This window comes from Bidens hawaiensis, unplaced genomic scaffold, assembly GCF_021521415.1.
Source record: "Bidens hawaiensis isolate Kalapana, Puna unplaced genomic scaffold, B.hawaiensis_p1.1 tig00009589_1, whole genome shotgun sequence".
In the NCBI taxonomy this organism is placed as follows: domain Eukaryota; kingdom Viridiplantae; phylum Streptophyta; class Magnoliopsida; order Asterales; family Asteraceae; genus Bidens; species Bidens hawaiensis.
In genome coordinates, this window is record NW_027491717.1 from 1 (window position 1) to 18,505 (window position 18,505).

General features: G+C 40.5%; 1 protein-coding gene across 1 annotated transcript; it reads left to right on the forward strand.

The window, feature by feature from the left end:
- The first annotated feature begins 3,029 nt into the window (after positions 1-3,029).
- On the forward strand, positions 3,030-10,748 carry LOC143533049 (dihydroorotate dehydrogenase (quinone), mitochondrial-like). Its single transcript, XM_077027928.1, has 11 exons — positions 3,030-3,246; positions 4,188-4,270; positions 7,822-8,145; positions 8,225-8,480; positions 8,561-8,641; positions 8,718-8,825; positions 8,907-8,936; positions 9,021-9,158; positions 10,033-10,070; positions 10,169-10,268; positions 10,338-10,748. Exons 1-11 carry the CDS (start codon positions 3,058-3,060, stop codon positions 10,410-10,412), a joined length of 1,422 nt encoding a protein of 473 aa, XP_076884043.1. The 5' UTR covers positions 3,030-3,057; the 3' UTR covers positions 10,413-10,748.
- The last annotated feature ends 7,757 nt before the right edge of the window (positions 10,749-18,505 follow it).

Below are 18,505 nucleotides of genomic sequence, written 5' to 3' on the forward strand. Positions count from 1 at the left end.
ACCCAGGCGGATTTGGTCCGAAGACAAAACTCGAGGACGAGTTTTTTTCGAAGACCGAGAGTATGATGCAGGAGCATCGGAGAATCTTTTTTATTATTAATTTATCTTTTATTATTTTACAGTTATCTCGTTTCCATGTTTATTTCCTTTTCTTTTAGTATAAATAGGGTGCTAGGGTTTCTTTGTTATTCAGTTTTTGATAAAGTTTAATATAAAGAACATTGTTCTTGGAACTTCGGTTCGATTTATCATCTTTTGATTAATCATGAGTCTCTCGAGCCATTGATTGCTTCCGAAATTGCATCAGACGCTACAATATTTATGAATCTTTTAGGCATGCCGGTAAAAACTTTCTCACCAATCTTGTTTCATCTAGGGCGGAACCAAGTGCTGCAAATTTAGTTGCTAAACCGGATAATCTACCAGAATAATCGTCTATGGACTCGGAACCCTTCATCTTCGTTCCTTCGAATTCAGTTATAAGGGTATGTAGACGTGCTTCTATAACCCTCTCCGCTCCGACATACCGGGCTTTTATGGCATTCCAAACCTCTTTAGCCGACTCGTATTGGGCTACTTGCATGACTTGATCTTCCGGTATGGATTGAAAGAAAAGAGCGATGGCGGCACCATTCTTCTTCTCGCCCGTGCTTCCCGGCTCAATTACATCCCATATTCCGTGGTATCGGAACACCGCTTTGATCCGGACAGCCCACATGGTGTAATTCGTTTTGGTTAGCATCGGACATTGTAGAGAAATAGTGGTATGATTACTAGGTTGGCTTGTCATGGTTCGTCTCCGACTGTAGAACAAAAATAGAACAAAACAGATTGAAGAATAAGGTTGAAACTCGTTCGATCGAAACCACACCAAGATTGTCAAAACTTTTATGATAAAGAAAGTCTAAGAACCCAAAATAAAATTAGCCTACTGGTGAAATAAAAATTAATTCCAAAGCAGAGAATTAATTCCAAAATTTGAATTGTTGCTTTCAGCTAATCATGGAAAATAAATAAAAAACTCACTGGTTCTTGCTCCGCTACTTGAATTAATGATGATGAACAATAATATTTTAATAAAAACTTGAATTAATAGTGGAATAGAATTAATTCAACGTGAATTAATTCCTGAAGCTGACAGTTCACCGCCGATAAACCAGTGTTTGAACAAAGAAACTCCTCCGTAGGCCTTGACTCGTATTACGAACCCTAATCAAACTCTGACGCTGCTTGTGGAATTTAGAAAATCACGTCAGTCTTCAAAAGTGATTACCAGCAACAGAAAAACTAACGAACTCGTTTGTAAACCGAGCTCTGATACCAATTGAAGTTTGGTGACCAGATCGATAAACACAATAACGATGTTTTAGATCATAAGCTCGATCTTTGTAATTCTCATTAGCTCGAAAAATTACAATACTCAAAACTCCTAATGATATAACCCACAAGCTCAGGTATATATACTAATTTAAATTTCAAAACCCAACTAGACTTGAATACAAATACCATAATCACATTCAAATACTAATTGGTAAAAACAAATCTAAATAATAATTAATAAATAAATTCCTTGTTGTCCAAGTCATTGGCTCGACTTGTTCACCAAGTAATTTATTCCATGTAAATCAAGTTACGTGCTCAACTTGATAAACAAGACACGAACTCATCATAGGCTCGATGAGTCGACCCAACCCGCCTCATTGACTCAAAGACGGAAATTAAGTCCAACATTATAAAGATGCGACTTAAAAACATTAGAATTTAGATGTAATGAATATTAGAACTTAAAACACAAGTTTAAAATTATGATTAAACTCGTAAAGTTGGTGTTTCTAAACACAAAACATCTTATAAAAGAAATTGACATTTTTGACTTGTATGGGACGCTTTCGCTAATCTGACTTGTAAGAGCCTTGCATGCTTGTGTTTTTCCACCAATTCAACTTGTTTGTGTACTATATTGGGTTTTTCTAAAATTTTAATTTTCATTTCCAGCTTCGAAAATTTAAATTTAAGATATAAATATCTATAATGATTAATGTAGCTTCAAACACCATAACCATGTTTAGAACTGACATAATACACCTTCGAAATTACCATAACTGAGCTTGGAATAGTATAATTGAATCATTGTCAACTTGAACAAAGGAAAAAAAAAGTATCGGATAATTAACCAAAACCTACTATAACTGATGGTTAACAGACCATTATGTCAAGTTCATGGTTAAGCAATCTTCCATAAACTGAAGCGTAATTATGGTTATTGGTTAAGCCTCTATAATAGGAACAAACCAACTTTTCAAACTCCTCCCCCGTGGAGGTGGGAAAAAAACCTGGTTCGTCGACCCGAAACATAAACCGGTTGTACCTGACCTGCGGAAATGAGCCAAGTTTCGGTTCCTCTGAAAAATTGTGCCTGAACCCATTGGATTTTTCAAAAACAAAAGCTCGGTTATGGTTAAGCCTCAATAACATAAACAAACCAACTTTGTGCACCCCTACTTCCCCCTGACTAGAGGTGGCCAAAAAACCCGGTTCCTCAACCCGAAACCAAAACAGGTTTTACCTGACCTCGCGAGTACAGACTAGGTTTCGGTTCCTATGAAAAATCGTGCATGGACCCGCCGCATTTGGTTCCACCTCTACCTGACAAACACCAGGACCCGACCCGGCCAAAATCCGATAAACACTCGGAACCAGTTCCTGAACAAACCCGATTCGCCCCTTATAGAATAAAAAAGGAGTAAAATTGACAAGTAGAAAATTGAAGGGCATAAAGTTGAATAATAGCCGAAAAGGTTTGTTCGAAGGAACAAGGGCTTCAACGGAGAACGAAAACAATAAGCCGACATTCAAATTTCTTTCTTTCTTTCTTTCTTTCTTTCTTCTACGTCAATTAATTAATAATAATAATAGCGTACAATTTCTTCCCTCACAAAAAGTTTATTCATTCATTGCCCTAATTACCAAATGAATTTGATCCTATTATTATTATACTCATAATTAATTAAGGAGGTAGGAAGATTTTGAAATCAAGAATCATTTGGTGAACAGAAGATGAGGGGAAGAATCGCAGCATTCAGATTGGTTAAAGATAGTTTGACTCAAAAGCTCAAATCAATATCAATATCAAACACTGCTCCTCCAACCAGACATCATCATTTTACTTCTTCTTCTTCTTCTTCTTCAGCTTCTTCTACAGCTGCTAATGCTAATAAACCCAATATTCCTCATTCTTCCAGAAAGGTATCACCTTTTTCTTTCTTTCTCTCCTTTTTTAATTACTTAATTAATACATCATCTCCATTAACTTAGGAATACTTTTGACTTTTAATTCTGCTTTCTTCAACTTCATTTTGTGTATTGACTTTTATAATTATTAGGATTCAATCCTAAGAAATTAAGAGGGACCTAATCTTTGGGATTTAAAGGGAGTCTGGGGATGTTTAATTACAGATAAATAGAGATGTTAATACTTTGCAATATAATTGTTTTAACAAAAATGAGCCTTCTTTTTTCAAATTTTGAAGTAAAGATTTTGGAATTCTTGTAAAGATGCAACCTTTGTACTTTTAAGTAGTTATTGGATTCTTCATTGCAGTTAGTTAAAGATGCAGTTATTAGACAGCTTATTTAAAAAAAAAAAATTTAGATGCAACCTTTGTACTTTTAGGTAGTTATGGGCCTAGAAGTTAGTTAACTTTATATGGATATTCAATTCTGAATTGCAGTTAGTTAAGGATACAGTTATATGCACTTATAGGCAGTTTGGGATTTATTTATTATTTATGATTATTATTTTGACAATTAACTTGAGAAAGATAAGCTTTTTTTGTGTGATTTTTGAAGTAATGATCATGAAATTTTTGTAAAGATTCAATCTTTGTACTTTTAGAAAGTTTACGGGTTAGGAAATTTTTTGAATTTGTATGAATTTAGGGTTCTGAATTGCAATTATATAAAGTTTTAGGGAAGGTTACTTACAGGGTCCACATAAAGATATCAATGTTTTGGAAGACAATTAATTAAAGAATAATAAGTTTTTTATGTGAATTTTGAAGTAAAAGATTTTGGATCTCTTGTAAAGATGCAACCTTTGTACTTTTAGGAACTGACGGGTCTGGAAATTATTTGAATTTATTTATATGGATTTAGGGTTTTGACTTGCAGTAATTTTAAAACTGTAGGGAAGGTTACTAACAGGCGGAACCATTGGTTTGGTTATAGCTGGAGGAGCTTATGCCAGCACTGTGGATGAAGCAACTTTCGGGTACGTGATCTTGATAATATTTGAGTTGATTGTTACATGATGTACAATGAACTGATGAAGGATATAACATAAGTTATGGTAGTTAAGAATGATTGAAAGTAGGTGTAGGAATGAGCAAGTTTTGTCATTTAGTACAATTGAAGTTGGAAAAAGAGGCTTAGCTTTACGTTTGTTATATGTATACAAGACCTTTTAAAGATAATGAATGTCATTTATTTTGGGTCATTGTGTTTGTGGAACAAACAAATTCTAAAAACATGTATTTGAAATGCTGTTTTGTTATGAACTAATGTTTGAAGCATATATTTTAGAGATGGTAAATATAAGGAAGAAATTACCGTTCTGCCACTGCACCGCATAATATGAAGGTTACAATCAAAGTTTGTTCAACATTAGTGCCTTCATATCTATAAAGATCAATTGGAAAGGATCTTGCTAAGTTTTTAATCTGTCAATTGCATACTTAACATATAATAGCTTGTGTTTTCTTTAGCTTATAGAGTTCTTTGTTTATATAGATCATAAGAAAACATAAAAATCTAAGGTCACGAAAAGCCTAGTTGGATTAGAGGGTAATTGATTGATTAAGCAAACAAAAGGAGTGTTTGTTTAGGATAGTCAAAAGGGCTGTGTCGTATTAGGTTGACTCATTAGATTCTCACACCCATTTCTCCTTTCTTTATTAACCTTTTTCTCATTCCGTTCTATTGCAAAAGATAAACATTTTAACACAAGTTTACGAATCACATAAAACCAAATGCATGCACACAATGCTGAAATAATGAACTTATCAAAGCCAGGAGTTATATCTATCAATTGTAATTGAAATTATGGCATTATAAAAGCAAGTATATATGAACATCAAAAAGCTTCTAATGTTAGAAGTCTTCTTTTTAACATGTATATTAAAATGTTTAATACTTGATTTTTTACTCTTGGAAGACGAGATTTGCAAACAAAAAAATGCCCTACTTATATAAACTATGTCTTGTTTTATTTTTTTCCACGTTCATACAATCTTGCCAAACAAACAATCAGTTATGAAAAGATAATCAGTATTATTGAATTAATGAGATATGATTACAACCAATTATATAGAGATACTAAATACACTTAGATACCCTATTCAATATAGAACTTAATAATAATAAACTGAAACTATAGCCGACATAGTCTAATATTCCCCCGCAAGTTCAGGGCGGTTAGCAATCTGCAACTTGGACCGCAAAAACTCAAACTTTTGAGAAGACAAGGGCTTCGTAAAGATATCAGCTATTTGATCATTGGTTGAAATAAACTTGACATTGAGATGGCCTTGAGTAACCTGCTCACGAACAAAGTTGTAGTCAACCTCGATATGTTTAGTACGGGCATGAAACACCGGATTGGCGGTGAGATATGTGGCACCAAGATTGTCACACGAAATTGTCGGTGCCTCGCTTTGTAAGCCAAGTTCACGAAGAAGAGACTTTAGCCAAATTAATTCTGCAACAGTATCTGCAATGGCCTTGTACCCTGATCAGTAGAGGAGCGAGAAACTGTTTGCTGTTTGCGAGCTGACCAGGAGATGAGGTTTGAACCCAAGTATATAGCAAATCCCCCCGTGGAGCGACGGTCGATTGGACAACCAGCCCAGTCAGAATCAGAGAAGGCCTGCGCATTAGTGGTCCAGTGAGAATCAGAGAAGGCTTGTAGCCGATAGCCCGTGTTGTGACAAAACCAAAGACCCATATTCATAGTACCCTGTAAATAACGCAAGATGCCTTTGACAGCAGCCCAGTGATTTTCCGTTGGAGCGTGCATGAACTGACATACCCGATTGACTGCAAACGCAATATCAGGACGAGTAAGGGTCGCGTATTGAAGGGCGCCAATTGTTTGTCTATACCGAGATGGATCGTCCAAGAGAGGACTATCATTAGGAAGTAAGACATGAGAGGTGTGCATAGGAGTGGAAATTGGTTTGCAGTCAGCGAGGCCCGCCCGATGTAAAATAGCGCAAATATATTTTTGTTGGGAAAGAACCAAATCTGGTTTCTTGTGAACAACCTCCACCCCGAGAAAATAATGTAGTTGCCCCAAATCTTTAAGAGCAAAAAGTGAATTGAGGCGGGTAATGAGCTTGTCAACCGTGTCAGGATTGTTACCGGTAATGATGATGTCATCCACATAAACCAGGAGATAAACCTTGCTCTGATACCAAATCAGTTATGAAAAGATAATCAGTATTATTGAATTAATGAGATATGATTACAACCAATTATATAGAGATACTAAATACACTTAGATACCCTATACAATATAGAACTTAATAATAATAAACTGAAACTATAGCCGACATAGTCTAATACAAACACAGTTATGTACGATATCTTCGATGTAAAGCAACATGATTTGACATATAACAACCTTATTTGACACAAAAATTCTTACCCAAAAAGTACCTTTAAATTCCTTAAGATATGTAGAATTGCATCTTGTGAAGAGTGTGAGGGGAAGACATAAATTTGATGAACCACTTAAAGTAAAAGTGTAATATATGGTCTTGTGACACTGATTAGTTTAACTTTTCTACTTGCCATTCTGACGTTCTCATGTCTTCTAAGAACTCTCCCTTCTTTGGTTTTACTTTTGACCATCATGAGTCATGACCATAAAGTACTCTCTCGTTATTGAGAATCGCATGAATCTGTTTTTGTCAGACCTGAGCAACTTAATATCTATGATGCATGTGAGGCGTTGTAGACCTTGGACTTGGAATTTATTTTGAATAAAGACTTTGAGAGCCGCAAACTTTTTATACATTATCACCAGTTATATTGCTAATTTGCTATAATGTTATATCAATTTAAAACACACTTTTCTTAACCAAGAGCGAGATTAAATGGGTTTCATGTAGTTCACATGAAGATAGGAGTAACGAATAACACATTAACACCACATATTTTATCTCACTAAAGACCAATAGTGAATATGCTTAATTCGTTATTTAGGAGGTCACTATTGTGTGTTTTAGGCTTAGTTCTTAGCACATGTTTAATCTATGCAGTCAATCTCGGTGGTATCTCGGTTATCGGTCCTCGTGTGAAATATCGGTCAAAATATCGCTCAGAATCTCGGTACCGATAATATCGGCGATATTGACCGATATTTGGCCAATATTGACCGATATTTCGCCGATATTTCACCGATATATCACCGATATTCCCGATATCAGTTTTTTAAGTCTTAATTTTCAACTTTTAGTGTTTTATGTTGGTGGTTTGAGTCTTAAATCAGTTCCTACTTGCTACTATTGTAAGGGTTTTGCAACTTGCAAAAGGATAATTTGTAAATAGTAGAAGAGTATACTGAATTGTTAGTGTTAAATTGCTATATATATAAATTTTGCATGATATTAAAATTACCGATATCCCACCATATCTCACCGCGATAATCGATATCTCAAATATCGGTCCTTGACCGATATCCGATATTTTTCCGCATTAACTGCTTAGTGTTTAATAGTGTCAAGCACATATCCTTTATGCTTTTCCAATTTTTTTCTGCAGTGGCTGGCTCTTTAACGCTACAAAAGTCGTAAACCCGTTATTTGCATTACTGGATCCAGAAGTCGCTCACCGTCTAGCCGTCTCTGCAGCAACTCGTGGGTGGGTCCCACGAGAAAAAAGGCCAGATCAGCAAATTCTAGGGCTTGAAGTTTGGGGAAGAAGATTCTCTAATCCGATCGGTCTCTCTGCTGGTTTTGATAAAAATGCAGAAGCTGTTGAAGGTCTTCTCGGATTAGGTTTCGGTTTTGTAGAAGTCGGATCAGTTACTCCTATTCCACAAGAAGGCAATCCGAAACCCCGTATTTTCAGATTGCGGGACCAAGGGTAAATAATTAATAATCATATGTTCTTATTAATAATTACAAACCGAATGCTATTTATTAATATATTTTGTTGTGGGCAGTGCTATAATAAACAGGTGTGGGTTTAATAGTGAAGGAATAGTTGCGGTTGCAAAACGGTTGGGTGCTCAACATGGTAAAAGAAAGCTAGATGAAACATCAAGTACTTCAATATCTTCTAATGATGTTGTCAAACATGGCGGGAAAGCGGGCCCTGGGATTCTCGGGGTCAATATTGGAAAAAACAAAACCAGTGAAGATGCGGCTGCAGATTATGTACAAGGCGTACATACATTATCACAGTATGCTGACTATTTGGTAATATTATATTTTCAACAATTACACTTGCTACCCTGATTAAAATTGTGAATTTAGTAGGAAATGTTTTTATAATACAGGTAATTAATATTTCATCGCCTAATACGCCTGGACTCCGCCAGCTGCAAGGAAGAAAACAGTTAAAGGATCTTGTCAAGAAGGTTTGAAACGTAGTTTATAATGCGTGTTTGTAAATTGTAATATGAAAGGGTATAATTTATTTTTGTATTGTTAAAGGTTCAAGCGGCTCGTGATGAAATGCAATGGGGCGAAGAGGGCCCACCTCCATTGCTAGTAAAAATTGCTCCAGATTTGTCTAAGCAAGATCTTGAAGATATTGCAGCGGTATTTATATTTGCTACATAATATGTTTTTGTTTAAAATTAGGGTTCTTATCTGTTACATGTTTCATTTTATATATTGTAGGTTGCTCTTGCTCTCCGTTTGGATGGTTTGGTATGTTTTTGGTTTGATCTCGTTTTGGATTTAAATAATATTATGGGTTTGATGTATATATGTTTATATTCTTTTTGTTTGTAGATTATATCAAATACAACTATTTCCAGGCCAGAGTCAGTGCAGAGCAATCCTGTGTCCAAAGAAACTGGTGGATTGAGTGGGAAGCCTCTTTTCGGTTTATCGACTGACATCTTAAAGGATATGTATATTTTAACAAAGGTACATTTTACTCGCAAGTTCATTATGTCCGTGCATGTTCTTTCATTTAAATTCTTTTATCTTCATTCGTTTGCACTCGTTTACGTTTGTTACTTCACGTTTGTTTAGGTTCGTTCGCTTACACTTGTGAATATATTCATTTAATTTTCTTAGGCTCATTACATATTAATAACTTTTTAGGCCTGACACATTGTTGTTCACTTGAACTTTTAATTGCTTTTAGCTAAGTTATGTTCGTTCATCTATATTCCACCGTTTATGTTCTTGAACTATTTGTTTATACTGATAACGAACAAACATTAACTAACACGTTCATCTTCTTAACAAACGAACATAAACAAGAAAACCCTGCTCGTCTAGTTGTTCGTGTTCAATTGTTTGTACAGTTAAAGTTAAACGAACGTACATGAACACATGTCTCGTTCGCTTATTTATGTTCATAAATGTTCACTCATTTAAATTGTATATGATCATTCTTTTGCATTCATTTATGTTCGTTACTTTACCTTTGTTTAATTTGTTAGTTTATGACTTTATGCTCATTAATATATTCAGGAAAAGTTTTTAGGCTCATTACAATTTAGTCTAGTTTTGATAACTTTTTAGGCCCACCACATTGTTGTTCACTTGTTCTTTTGATTGCTTTTAGCTCAGTATGTTCATTCATCTATATTCAGTTATGTTCATTTACCTTCGCAACCCGTTCGTTTATACCGTTAAAGGACGAACATAAATGAACATGATCAGTATGTGTTTGATCGCTTGTTCGGTTAAAGCTAAACAGTGTTTGTTCGGTTCGTTTACAAGCCTATGTTTGAATATGGTGATTGTTCCGGTTTTATTATCTTATATAAACATATATTGTTGTCATCAGGGAAAGATTCCTTTAATTGGGTGTGGAGGCGTGAGCAGGCACGTGTTCAGTTTGAATCTTGTTCTTTAATCGTGTATTATATAATTTATAAAGCTATTAACTATATCACTTTACTAAATGTTTTTACTTGATGTAGTGGTGAGGATGCTTACAAAAAAATTAGAGCAGGAGCTACTCTTGTTCAGCTATATACCGCATTTGCTTATGGTGGACCTGCACTTATACCTCAAATAAAGGTATCCTATTACATTAAATATTATAACATATGGACAATATAAACATCTATTTTTATTTTTGTTTTTCAGGCCGAACTTGCACAATGCTTGGAACGGGACGGTTTCAAGTCGGTTTATGAAGCGATTGGTGCGGACTGCAGATAATAATCGCATACCAAATTATGACAATTTTGTGATGGTTTTTGTAAAGATAAGCAAGTGACTGGATGCATATTTACTTACACCTTCATCCTGAAGCTGTTGTTTTCAGGACTTACAAAATTATAAATCATTTCCTTGATTTTTTGTTTTATTTTATTTATAAGATGTTTTGAGAGAGTAGTTGTTCACAATTTTGATATTTTATTGATGCCCATAAGATGTTTCATCACAGCTATATTGGTTTTATTATTTTTTTATAGCTTTTGTTGCATATTGCGTCAGGTATGGGATCCTTAAATCTTAACCATGTGATATGTTTTGATGTATCTGAATTGACCTTTTTTTTATCAAGTATATTTTAAAGAACATTTTTATACGTTAAATGAGGAATACTCAAAGACAGCAAATTAATGTTTCGATGTAATCACTACTTTTTAATCTTATTAGCAAATTTGCGACTAATTAATAGATGCCAATTTTAAATTTGCTTGATGTTTTAACAAGTGAAATTCTATAAGTTGGCAAATGTACTATCGAGCTACGGGTAATGTAACAACCAAGAACCACGTGTACTTTATGCTCCCTTGTCGGCACAACCATTTTGAGCTTAAAAATAGAGGAGAGCATTCCCGATTCATATTACACATTTTTCACTTGGTTTAGTTTCATAACTATGTTTATACCACGTGTAATTTATATGGCCCTTAGAAGCTAATCTTTTTGTATCGTGTTGGTGAAGATGAACTCTGACATTTTAATGTTATGATTCTTTAATAATAATATGTGTTTATGTTTTTAAATTTCTTCAGCCATGATTAATTTTCATTAATATTAGCACTTGTTCTTTATTTACTAAAGTTAAAGACATATTTGAGGTGTCAAAATATACATTTTTGAGTTTGTGTATATAAAAAACACGAGTATCACATTATAAATGATGGATAGAGTTTAAAAATTCAAGTTATTGGCTTTTAGCAATATCTCAAAAGGGCATTTGGTAAGTTTGAATGAAGAGGTAGGTCCCAGCAGAGCCCAGTTGGACCCGCAAGACTCACCTTGAAAAGGGACGTCTGCGCAGTTGAACCCGCAAGACTCCTTAACGGACGTCTGCGCGGTTGAACCTGCAAGACTTAACTTAAAGGGACGTCTGCGCCGAGACCAACTGGATCCGCAGGACCCACCATGCTCAGAGACGTGACGTCCTTACGCGCAGTACGCAAGCTGTTCCCACAGGAAAAGCCTCCCAATGGTGTACTCTGCCTGTTCCCGCAGCTGCGGATACAAGCCATCAGGGAAGGCTACCTGGGCAGCAAAGCTACACGCACAAGGCACTTAACTCTCATAATAATTCAGTAATGTCACCTGAAGAAGGAATGAGCAAAGCCGGGAATACTCCCGCCCAAATGAGCCAGTCCGTACGATACGGGAGGATCTGTTGTACAGTACCTGACGAGGTATGAACAAAAGATCTGACCAAAGATACGACAGCTCACTGACAACAGTAGACGAGCAGCACGCTCTTGTACTGTATGTCACTATTAGCCGCTGCCTACTCACCAACCTGTCGGAGGACGTGCATAGCCTGCAGTTGGTGGAACAGGAATAGTACACAGCCGGCCTGGTCACTATCAGCCGCTGCCTACCCACCAACTACCAGCATGGCATGTGCGTAGCCCACAGTTGGCAGAACAGGAACACTATTCAGCCGGCTGTACCTTCTTGGAAACCTACCTTCGGCTATAAATACTCCAACACTTGGAATGGTATGATCATCTTGTATCTCATCTCATCTTATATCTTATACCTGATATCTGCTCTAGTCATTCTCTTAATATACACTTATATTCAAGAGCAATCTAGTCTGATTCTCACGCCGGAGGGTGGTCACAAGGAGGTACCCCCCCTTCTCAGTGACGAGCTCACGGTGTCTGTTTTGCAGGTTATCAGAAGAACCATCTTTGCCGGATCTAACCCCTCGTGGGAAACATCTATTTAACCCCCAGATTATCCGTAATCTGCCCGGGGTCGATTAGTGTTTCTTCATTTGCGCCATCCGTGGGACAAAAGCGTCAAAACTTCTGGAAAGATGGTTAAAGGTACTCCGGTCCCAAAACTAACGAGTGACCAAGAAGCCCCGGTAACCACAACCCCAGCTACTGGGGGGAATACCGGCGACTATACAGTTTTTACGAACACTACCCCGGTTACCCAAACGGGGGCAAGTGCAGTAAAATTTACGAACACTACCCCAGTTACCCGAGCTGGGGGTAAGTGCAGTAAATAATCTCTCACTGGGATTCACCGATACCCAGTTAGAGAGACAACGGACGAGGCTCCCCCGCCAAACACTCGATGAAGTTAAAGCGTGGGCGGAAGCACGTCAAAAAGAATTCCAAGCTGAGTTGGATGAACGCTTACGTTCACTCCAGGCTGATGAATTCGTAGAGTACTCGGACGATGATTCGGAGGAATCCGATAGTGACGCAAACCCTCGTCATAGGGCGAAAGGGAAGCGTAAGGAAACGGACTCCTAACCGAGAAGGCATTTTGGAGAAACCTTCAAACCAAAAAACGCGGGTGGAAACCCACGTGACTTCTCCAAAGCATTTAGACCAACTGCGGCAAATGCGGGAACGTCCAAATTTGCAAGGGACATTGCGGAAGCAATCGCCCCGAAAAGTGCCAAACAGATGTCCAACATCGGCACTTACGATGGTATATCTGATCCAGACGATCATTTGAACAGATTCATAGCGGGGGCAACCGTCAGTAATTGGACGGAACCTCCGTGGTGTTACATGTTCCAAATGTCGCTTGTTGGGCCAGCTAGAGCGTAGTTCGATCGTCTACCGGTCCACCACATCTACGATTGGGAAGACTTCCGGCAGAAGTTTAGCCAACACTTCAGCCAACAAAGAAAGTATACCGAAGAGCAATGGACAATCCTCAATTGCATTCGAGAGGAAGATGAATCTCTGCCAGACTTCATCACTCGCTTCAACTCAAAGAAGCTAAGTCTGGGTAATATTAGCGAAGATCTTGTTCGCGCTGCTTTCATCCAGGGCGCGAACGACCCAGAGCTCATCCGCACCTTAACGGGTAAAGATGGCATGCCATCCACATGGGATGCCATCATAACAGCAGCTAAACGCTTTGCGGAAACGGAGAAGCAACTGGGTAGAGATCTCCCCCAGAGCACAAACCTCTACACCCAGAAAACAAGAGAAGACAACGTCCTTACCGCCCGACTAAACAAAAAGCGGAAGCTAGGCATTTGGCAGTCAAGGGTAAACTTTGACACCTCATCCGGCTTGCAACATCGGTTAGGCGGAGGGGATAACGTACAGTCGAACCAGAACTCCAGATGGACGCCACTCACTAAAAGCGTCACCGAGATATTCGCCACTGAGAAGCTCCCATGGCCAAAGGCTCCAATAATCCGACATCGTCACAATGCAGATCGGAGCAAATACTGTGACTTTCACAAGACAAAAGGCCACAACACTGAAGAATGCACAGACGTAAAGGACATCGTCGAAGCATTTGTCAGAGATGGGACGCTCGCGCACCTCGTGGCGTAGAACCCCAGTTGAGCAGGCTGAGCAGGCTGATGCGTGTAGAACCCCAGTTGGGGAAAACACGAATAAAATTGCAGCTTCAATGTTGGAGACTACATACTGCGTAAACAACGAGATCCCGAACCTGGTGCATATCGGCTCGATGGCACTCCCATCCCAACAACATGTAATAGAGCTCAATTACACAGTTTGCATGTAGATCAATTCCAAACTTGTAAAGAAAAGGCCCAGAGCCACTTCTAATGGAAATGATTCTCCTTAAAACATTGATGCTGATAATCTTACATTTATACTTATGAACTTTCCACACTAATATGCCGGTCTTCACCGCATACATAAGTGGGGAAGTCGTTGCTTGTGAAATACGGCAAAACACGCATAAACACAAAAAACGGCAAACCTTCACGCAGGTCAGTCATAGGTGAAGTTTGGTCATCCCACTAAATGAAAGTGCCGGTCCTAACCGCACAAATCATGATAGAGGAAACCGAACTAACCTATTGACAACCGCGCGTCGAACGGTTAATTTATTCAAAACACTGATGCCGGTTTTCACCGCATAAATAAGTGTAAAGTCGTTGCTTGTGGAAGGCGGCAAAACCCGCATAAACACAAAACGGCAAACCTTCACGCAGGTCAGTCATAGGTAAAGTTTGGTGATCCCACTAAATGAAAGTGCCGGTCCTAACCGCACAAATCATGATAGAAGAAACCGAACTAACCTATTGACAACCACGCGTCGAACGGTTAACCTATTCAAAATACTTAGAAAATTTCTAACGAAAAGATGAGGAAAACCTCCACGCAGGTCAGATATAGGTGAAATTTAGCCATCCTACCAAGTGCAAGTGACGGTTTTACCCGCACAATCACGAAGGAGGAAGCAAAACTTCAACCTATTATCTACCACGTTCAAAGGTTAACTTATTCTAAACACTTAGAAAATTTCTAACGAAAAGATGAGGAAAACCTCAACGCAGGTCAGATATAGGTAAAGTTTAGCCATCACGAAGGAGGAAGCAAAACTTCAACCTATTATCTACCACGTTCAAAGGTTAACTTATTCTAAACACTTGGAAAGTTGCTAATTTAAACTAAAGTATGCATGAGCAAGTCATATAACGTTTATAAAGCAAGTCATCCAGTGAAAGTAGCGGTCTTACCCGCACAAAGATTTATATTTCATAATAATTCATTACAAGAATGGCCGGGTAACTACCCGCCTACAAGAATATAAATCTATACAATGTAAACCTATCCTAACAGTGGGAAGGGATCTTAAGGTTCAAGCTTCAGGACCACTCCCTCCAAACACACTTGTACCCGCACCATCAGTTGGCTGTGGCGGTTCAAGGAAGGTCTTTAGAATGGCTAGCCCATCATCAGCAGCAGCAACTTCGTTCACCTTCTCCACCACCGGATGTGGGAAGGCGGCATACTGATTCACTGCTTGGTCATATACAGCTTCAGTATCAACGTCATATAAAGGGAAGTTGGAAGGCGGGGTGCCTTTCTCAACGAACCCTAGACCAAGCAAGAAGCCGGCCTTTTCCCCATCCTCATGAGAAGCGTTGAGGGCTGCGCTCATGGCATCGTCGTATGATGTGTCCGTGAAGACTCGATGCACAACCTACAAGAAAAAATACAAGTATCAAAACCTTTTCTATTTACAAAGAAAAGCGTAAAGATATTATGAAATTACGCATACCTGAGACAACGCTTCTCGAAGAAGCCATTCCTTGGCAACCAGAGCCTCCTGGAGGGCGGCTTGAGCTTGGTTACGGGCGCGTTTGGCTTCACTTTTGTTAAGGTTGGCGAGCAACACTTCCTTAGCAGCAGCCTCTTCAACGCCCTTTAGCTTCCGCTCAGTGTGGTCAAGCACGCCCCTCTGGTCTAAGATCTCTTAGAGCTTCTTGGCGTCTTCCATAGCCAAGGCATCATGAGCCTGCTGGAGCCTCTCTAGCTTGGCTTTAAGCTCCTCGTTCTCAATGCGTAGAGGCTCAGCAACAGCTTCAGCCTTGGTGGCCCTCTCAGTTGCGTTCCGTGCAGTTTCTTTAGCCAGCCGAAGCTGTTCATTAACATCTTGGGCAGCCTTGGAACGGACCTCGAGACGGGTCTGAATTTCAACCTCGAGGCCCTTGAAGGCCTTCTCCTTTTCCGCAGCCACTGCGGTAAGCCTCTTGTTCTCCTCCCGGACAGCCCGCGCCTGAGCTACTTCTTGGATACGAGCTGCTTTTAACTTGTCGTTTTCACGACAAAGCAGCTCGACGCGCGGCTGCATCCGGGCCAGGAGAATCCGAAGCTCATTGGTTAGCCTACCCTCCTGGTAGCTAGCCATTGCTTCCCCCAACGCACCACTGGGAGCTGCGTGACGAGCCCACTCCACGCACTCCACAGGCATGCGAAGGGTTGTTCCTCGGCGGATGTTCCATCATGGAACATACACTTCATTGGAATCCGACACTGCAAAAGCAAAAAGCAGTTAGGAAAAGATGATAAAAATATATATATATATATATAAAATAAAGGCCAAAATAACCCTACGCACCTGTAGGGTCGACGACAGGCCTGTAGCCGCCAAACCCATCACCCGAACCTAACGGATATCCATCCAAGAGGTCAGGCAGATGGGAAGGAGGCAGAGATTGGCTTGACGCCCCAACCCCGGACATACCTGAAGGACCGGCAGTAGTTGCCGGCGCCTGAGGAGGCATAGCGGAGGCCGCCGCGGTAGAAACCGGCGGAGGTGAACTCACCAGAGGTGAACACACAACCGCGGCCGTGGCTGCGGAAGAATCCGCAGAAACACTCACCGCCGGCTCAGTGAAAGAATCAGTGAATATGGCACTGACAGCCGGCGGAGAGGTCGTCACAGTTGGCTAAATCGATGAGCAACTGAACCAACTGAAGCAGGCGCAGACGCCTGGGTCATCGCCTCAGGTAGGTTGACCAAACCTACCGTCATGGGTCCGGAGGTGCTCCTCCCCGCTCCACCCTGGAATGCGGTAGCATCCACGCCTGTACAAAGAAGACATAAGTATAATGGCGGAGAGATATGAAGTTAAAAGTAAAGAGTTTGTACTTACGGGTTTTCTTGAGCCTAAAGGTGCGAACAGGCGGGGATGAACCCGATGGAGCCGGCCTCTTCACGCCGCTCACCGTCGTCGTCCTGGGCTGCTCGGAGGTGACAGTCGTCTCAGCCTCCGGAGCAGTGGTCTCACTACCACCAGGGTTCCCCGCCGCCTCCTCGCTCTGAGTTTCCGAGTCAGACCGGACAACCGGATCGGCGGTGGAGGCAACCTTCGCCTTCCCCTTCCCGCCGGCAGCCTTCTTTTTCCGCACCAACGGAGGACCATCTGCGGATTCCTCATCAGAAGATGACAAGATTAGAGGAATTCCAGCAGAGGTTTCAGCATTGAGAGGTCGAGGGTTGAATATCTCCTTACCTGGCCGCGTGGCGCTCAGAATGGGGTGGCCTGGCGGGTAGACCTCCACAAACCGATCCCTCGTTTGCTCAAGGATGGGCAACTCGTTCTCATCTAGAGCACGAGTACCCATCCGAGCGGGACCATCACTCTCCCGCGGCTGCAGGAGAGACTGCAAGTCGTTTCCCTCTGAAATAAAAAAAGAAACAGTTAGAAGAAAAACCTATATCAACAAAGAAGACAGAGCATACCGTAAGGGACAGAGTTCAAACCGTATTCGAGGATGATGGGAATCTGGGACGCCTCCTTCCACACCCGGCTCATCCCGAGCATCGCCATCCCAGACTCCGCAAAGCGGTACACCGGAGTCTGGACCCGGGAGATCTTGGCGAACCACTCCGCCTCCTGGTAGTTGAGGGCGTGAAGGGCGGGGAGTGCTCTCCCATTCTTAAACGTCATCGCAAGGGGGACGACGCGAGCGGAGATATAAAAAAACTCACGCTTCCATGACCGAAGACTGCGCTCGGTAGCGCAGATCTTCAACCCCTTGATCCGATTGACCAAGGTGTACCACCCCTGGATGCACCTCCAAGAATAGAAGGTCATCAGGCGGTCAACATGGGGCTCCACGCCCAGAATGAGGCACACCCACTCAAAGTGGCGGATCTTGGCAATCGCCATCGGGTGTACCTCCGTCAAATGCACACCGTGCCTCTCCAAGACACGGTATACAAACTTCGTCAATGGGAACCTGAGATTCCCATATACGAAGAATGCAGCATACACCCCTATCTTGCCCTTGGGGGCATCGCACACCGTCTGGTGTGGCTCCGGAAACTCAGGCTCGAACGGCTCGAGCATGAACTTCCGGACGACGTACTGATAGAGGTCGGCCGGAAGAGCACACTGGCACTCGCCAGCAGTACTCTTGTCATCCTTATCGGAAGTGGACGACGGATTCTCGACGAACACGTCAGACTCCTCGGCAAAAGAAGACTTGTTTGGATGTATAGAAAAACGATTTCAGAAGAATGCTCGACGGAATAGTGAGTATTCGCCGGAAATCGTTTAGAAGATGAAGAGAGAAGTGAAA

Coding starts and splice junctions, on each gene's coding strand:
- LOC143533049 (XM_077027928.1), top strand. CDS start 3,058: ATGAGGGGAAGAATCGCAGCATTCAGATTGGTTAAAGATAGTTTGACT. Junction 3,247..4,187: donor TTCCTCATTCTTCCAGAAAG/GTATCACCTTTT, acceptor TTAAAACTGTAG/GGAAGGTTACTAACAGGCGG. Junction 8,481..8,560: donor CACAGTATGCTGACTATTTG/GTAATATTATAT, acceptor TTTATAATACAG/GTAATTAATATTTCATCGCC.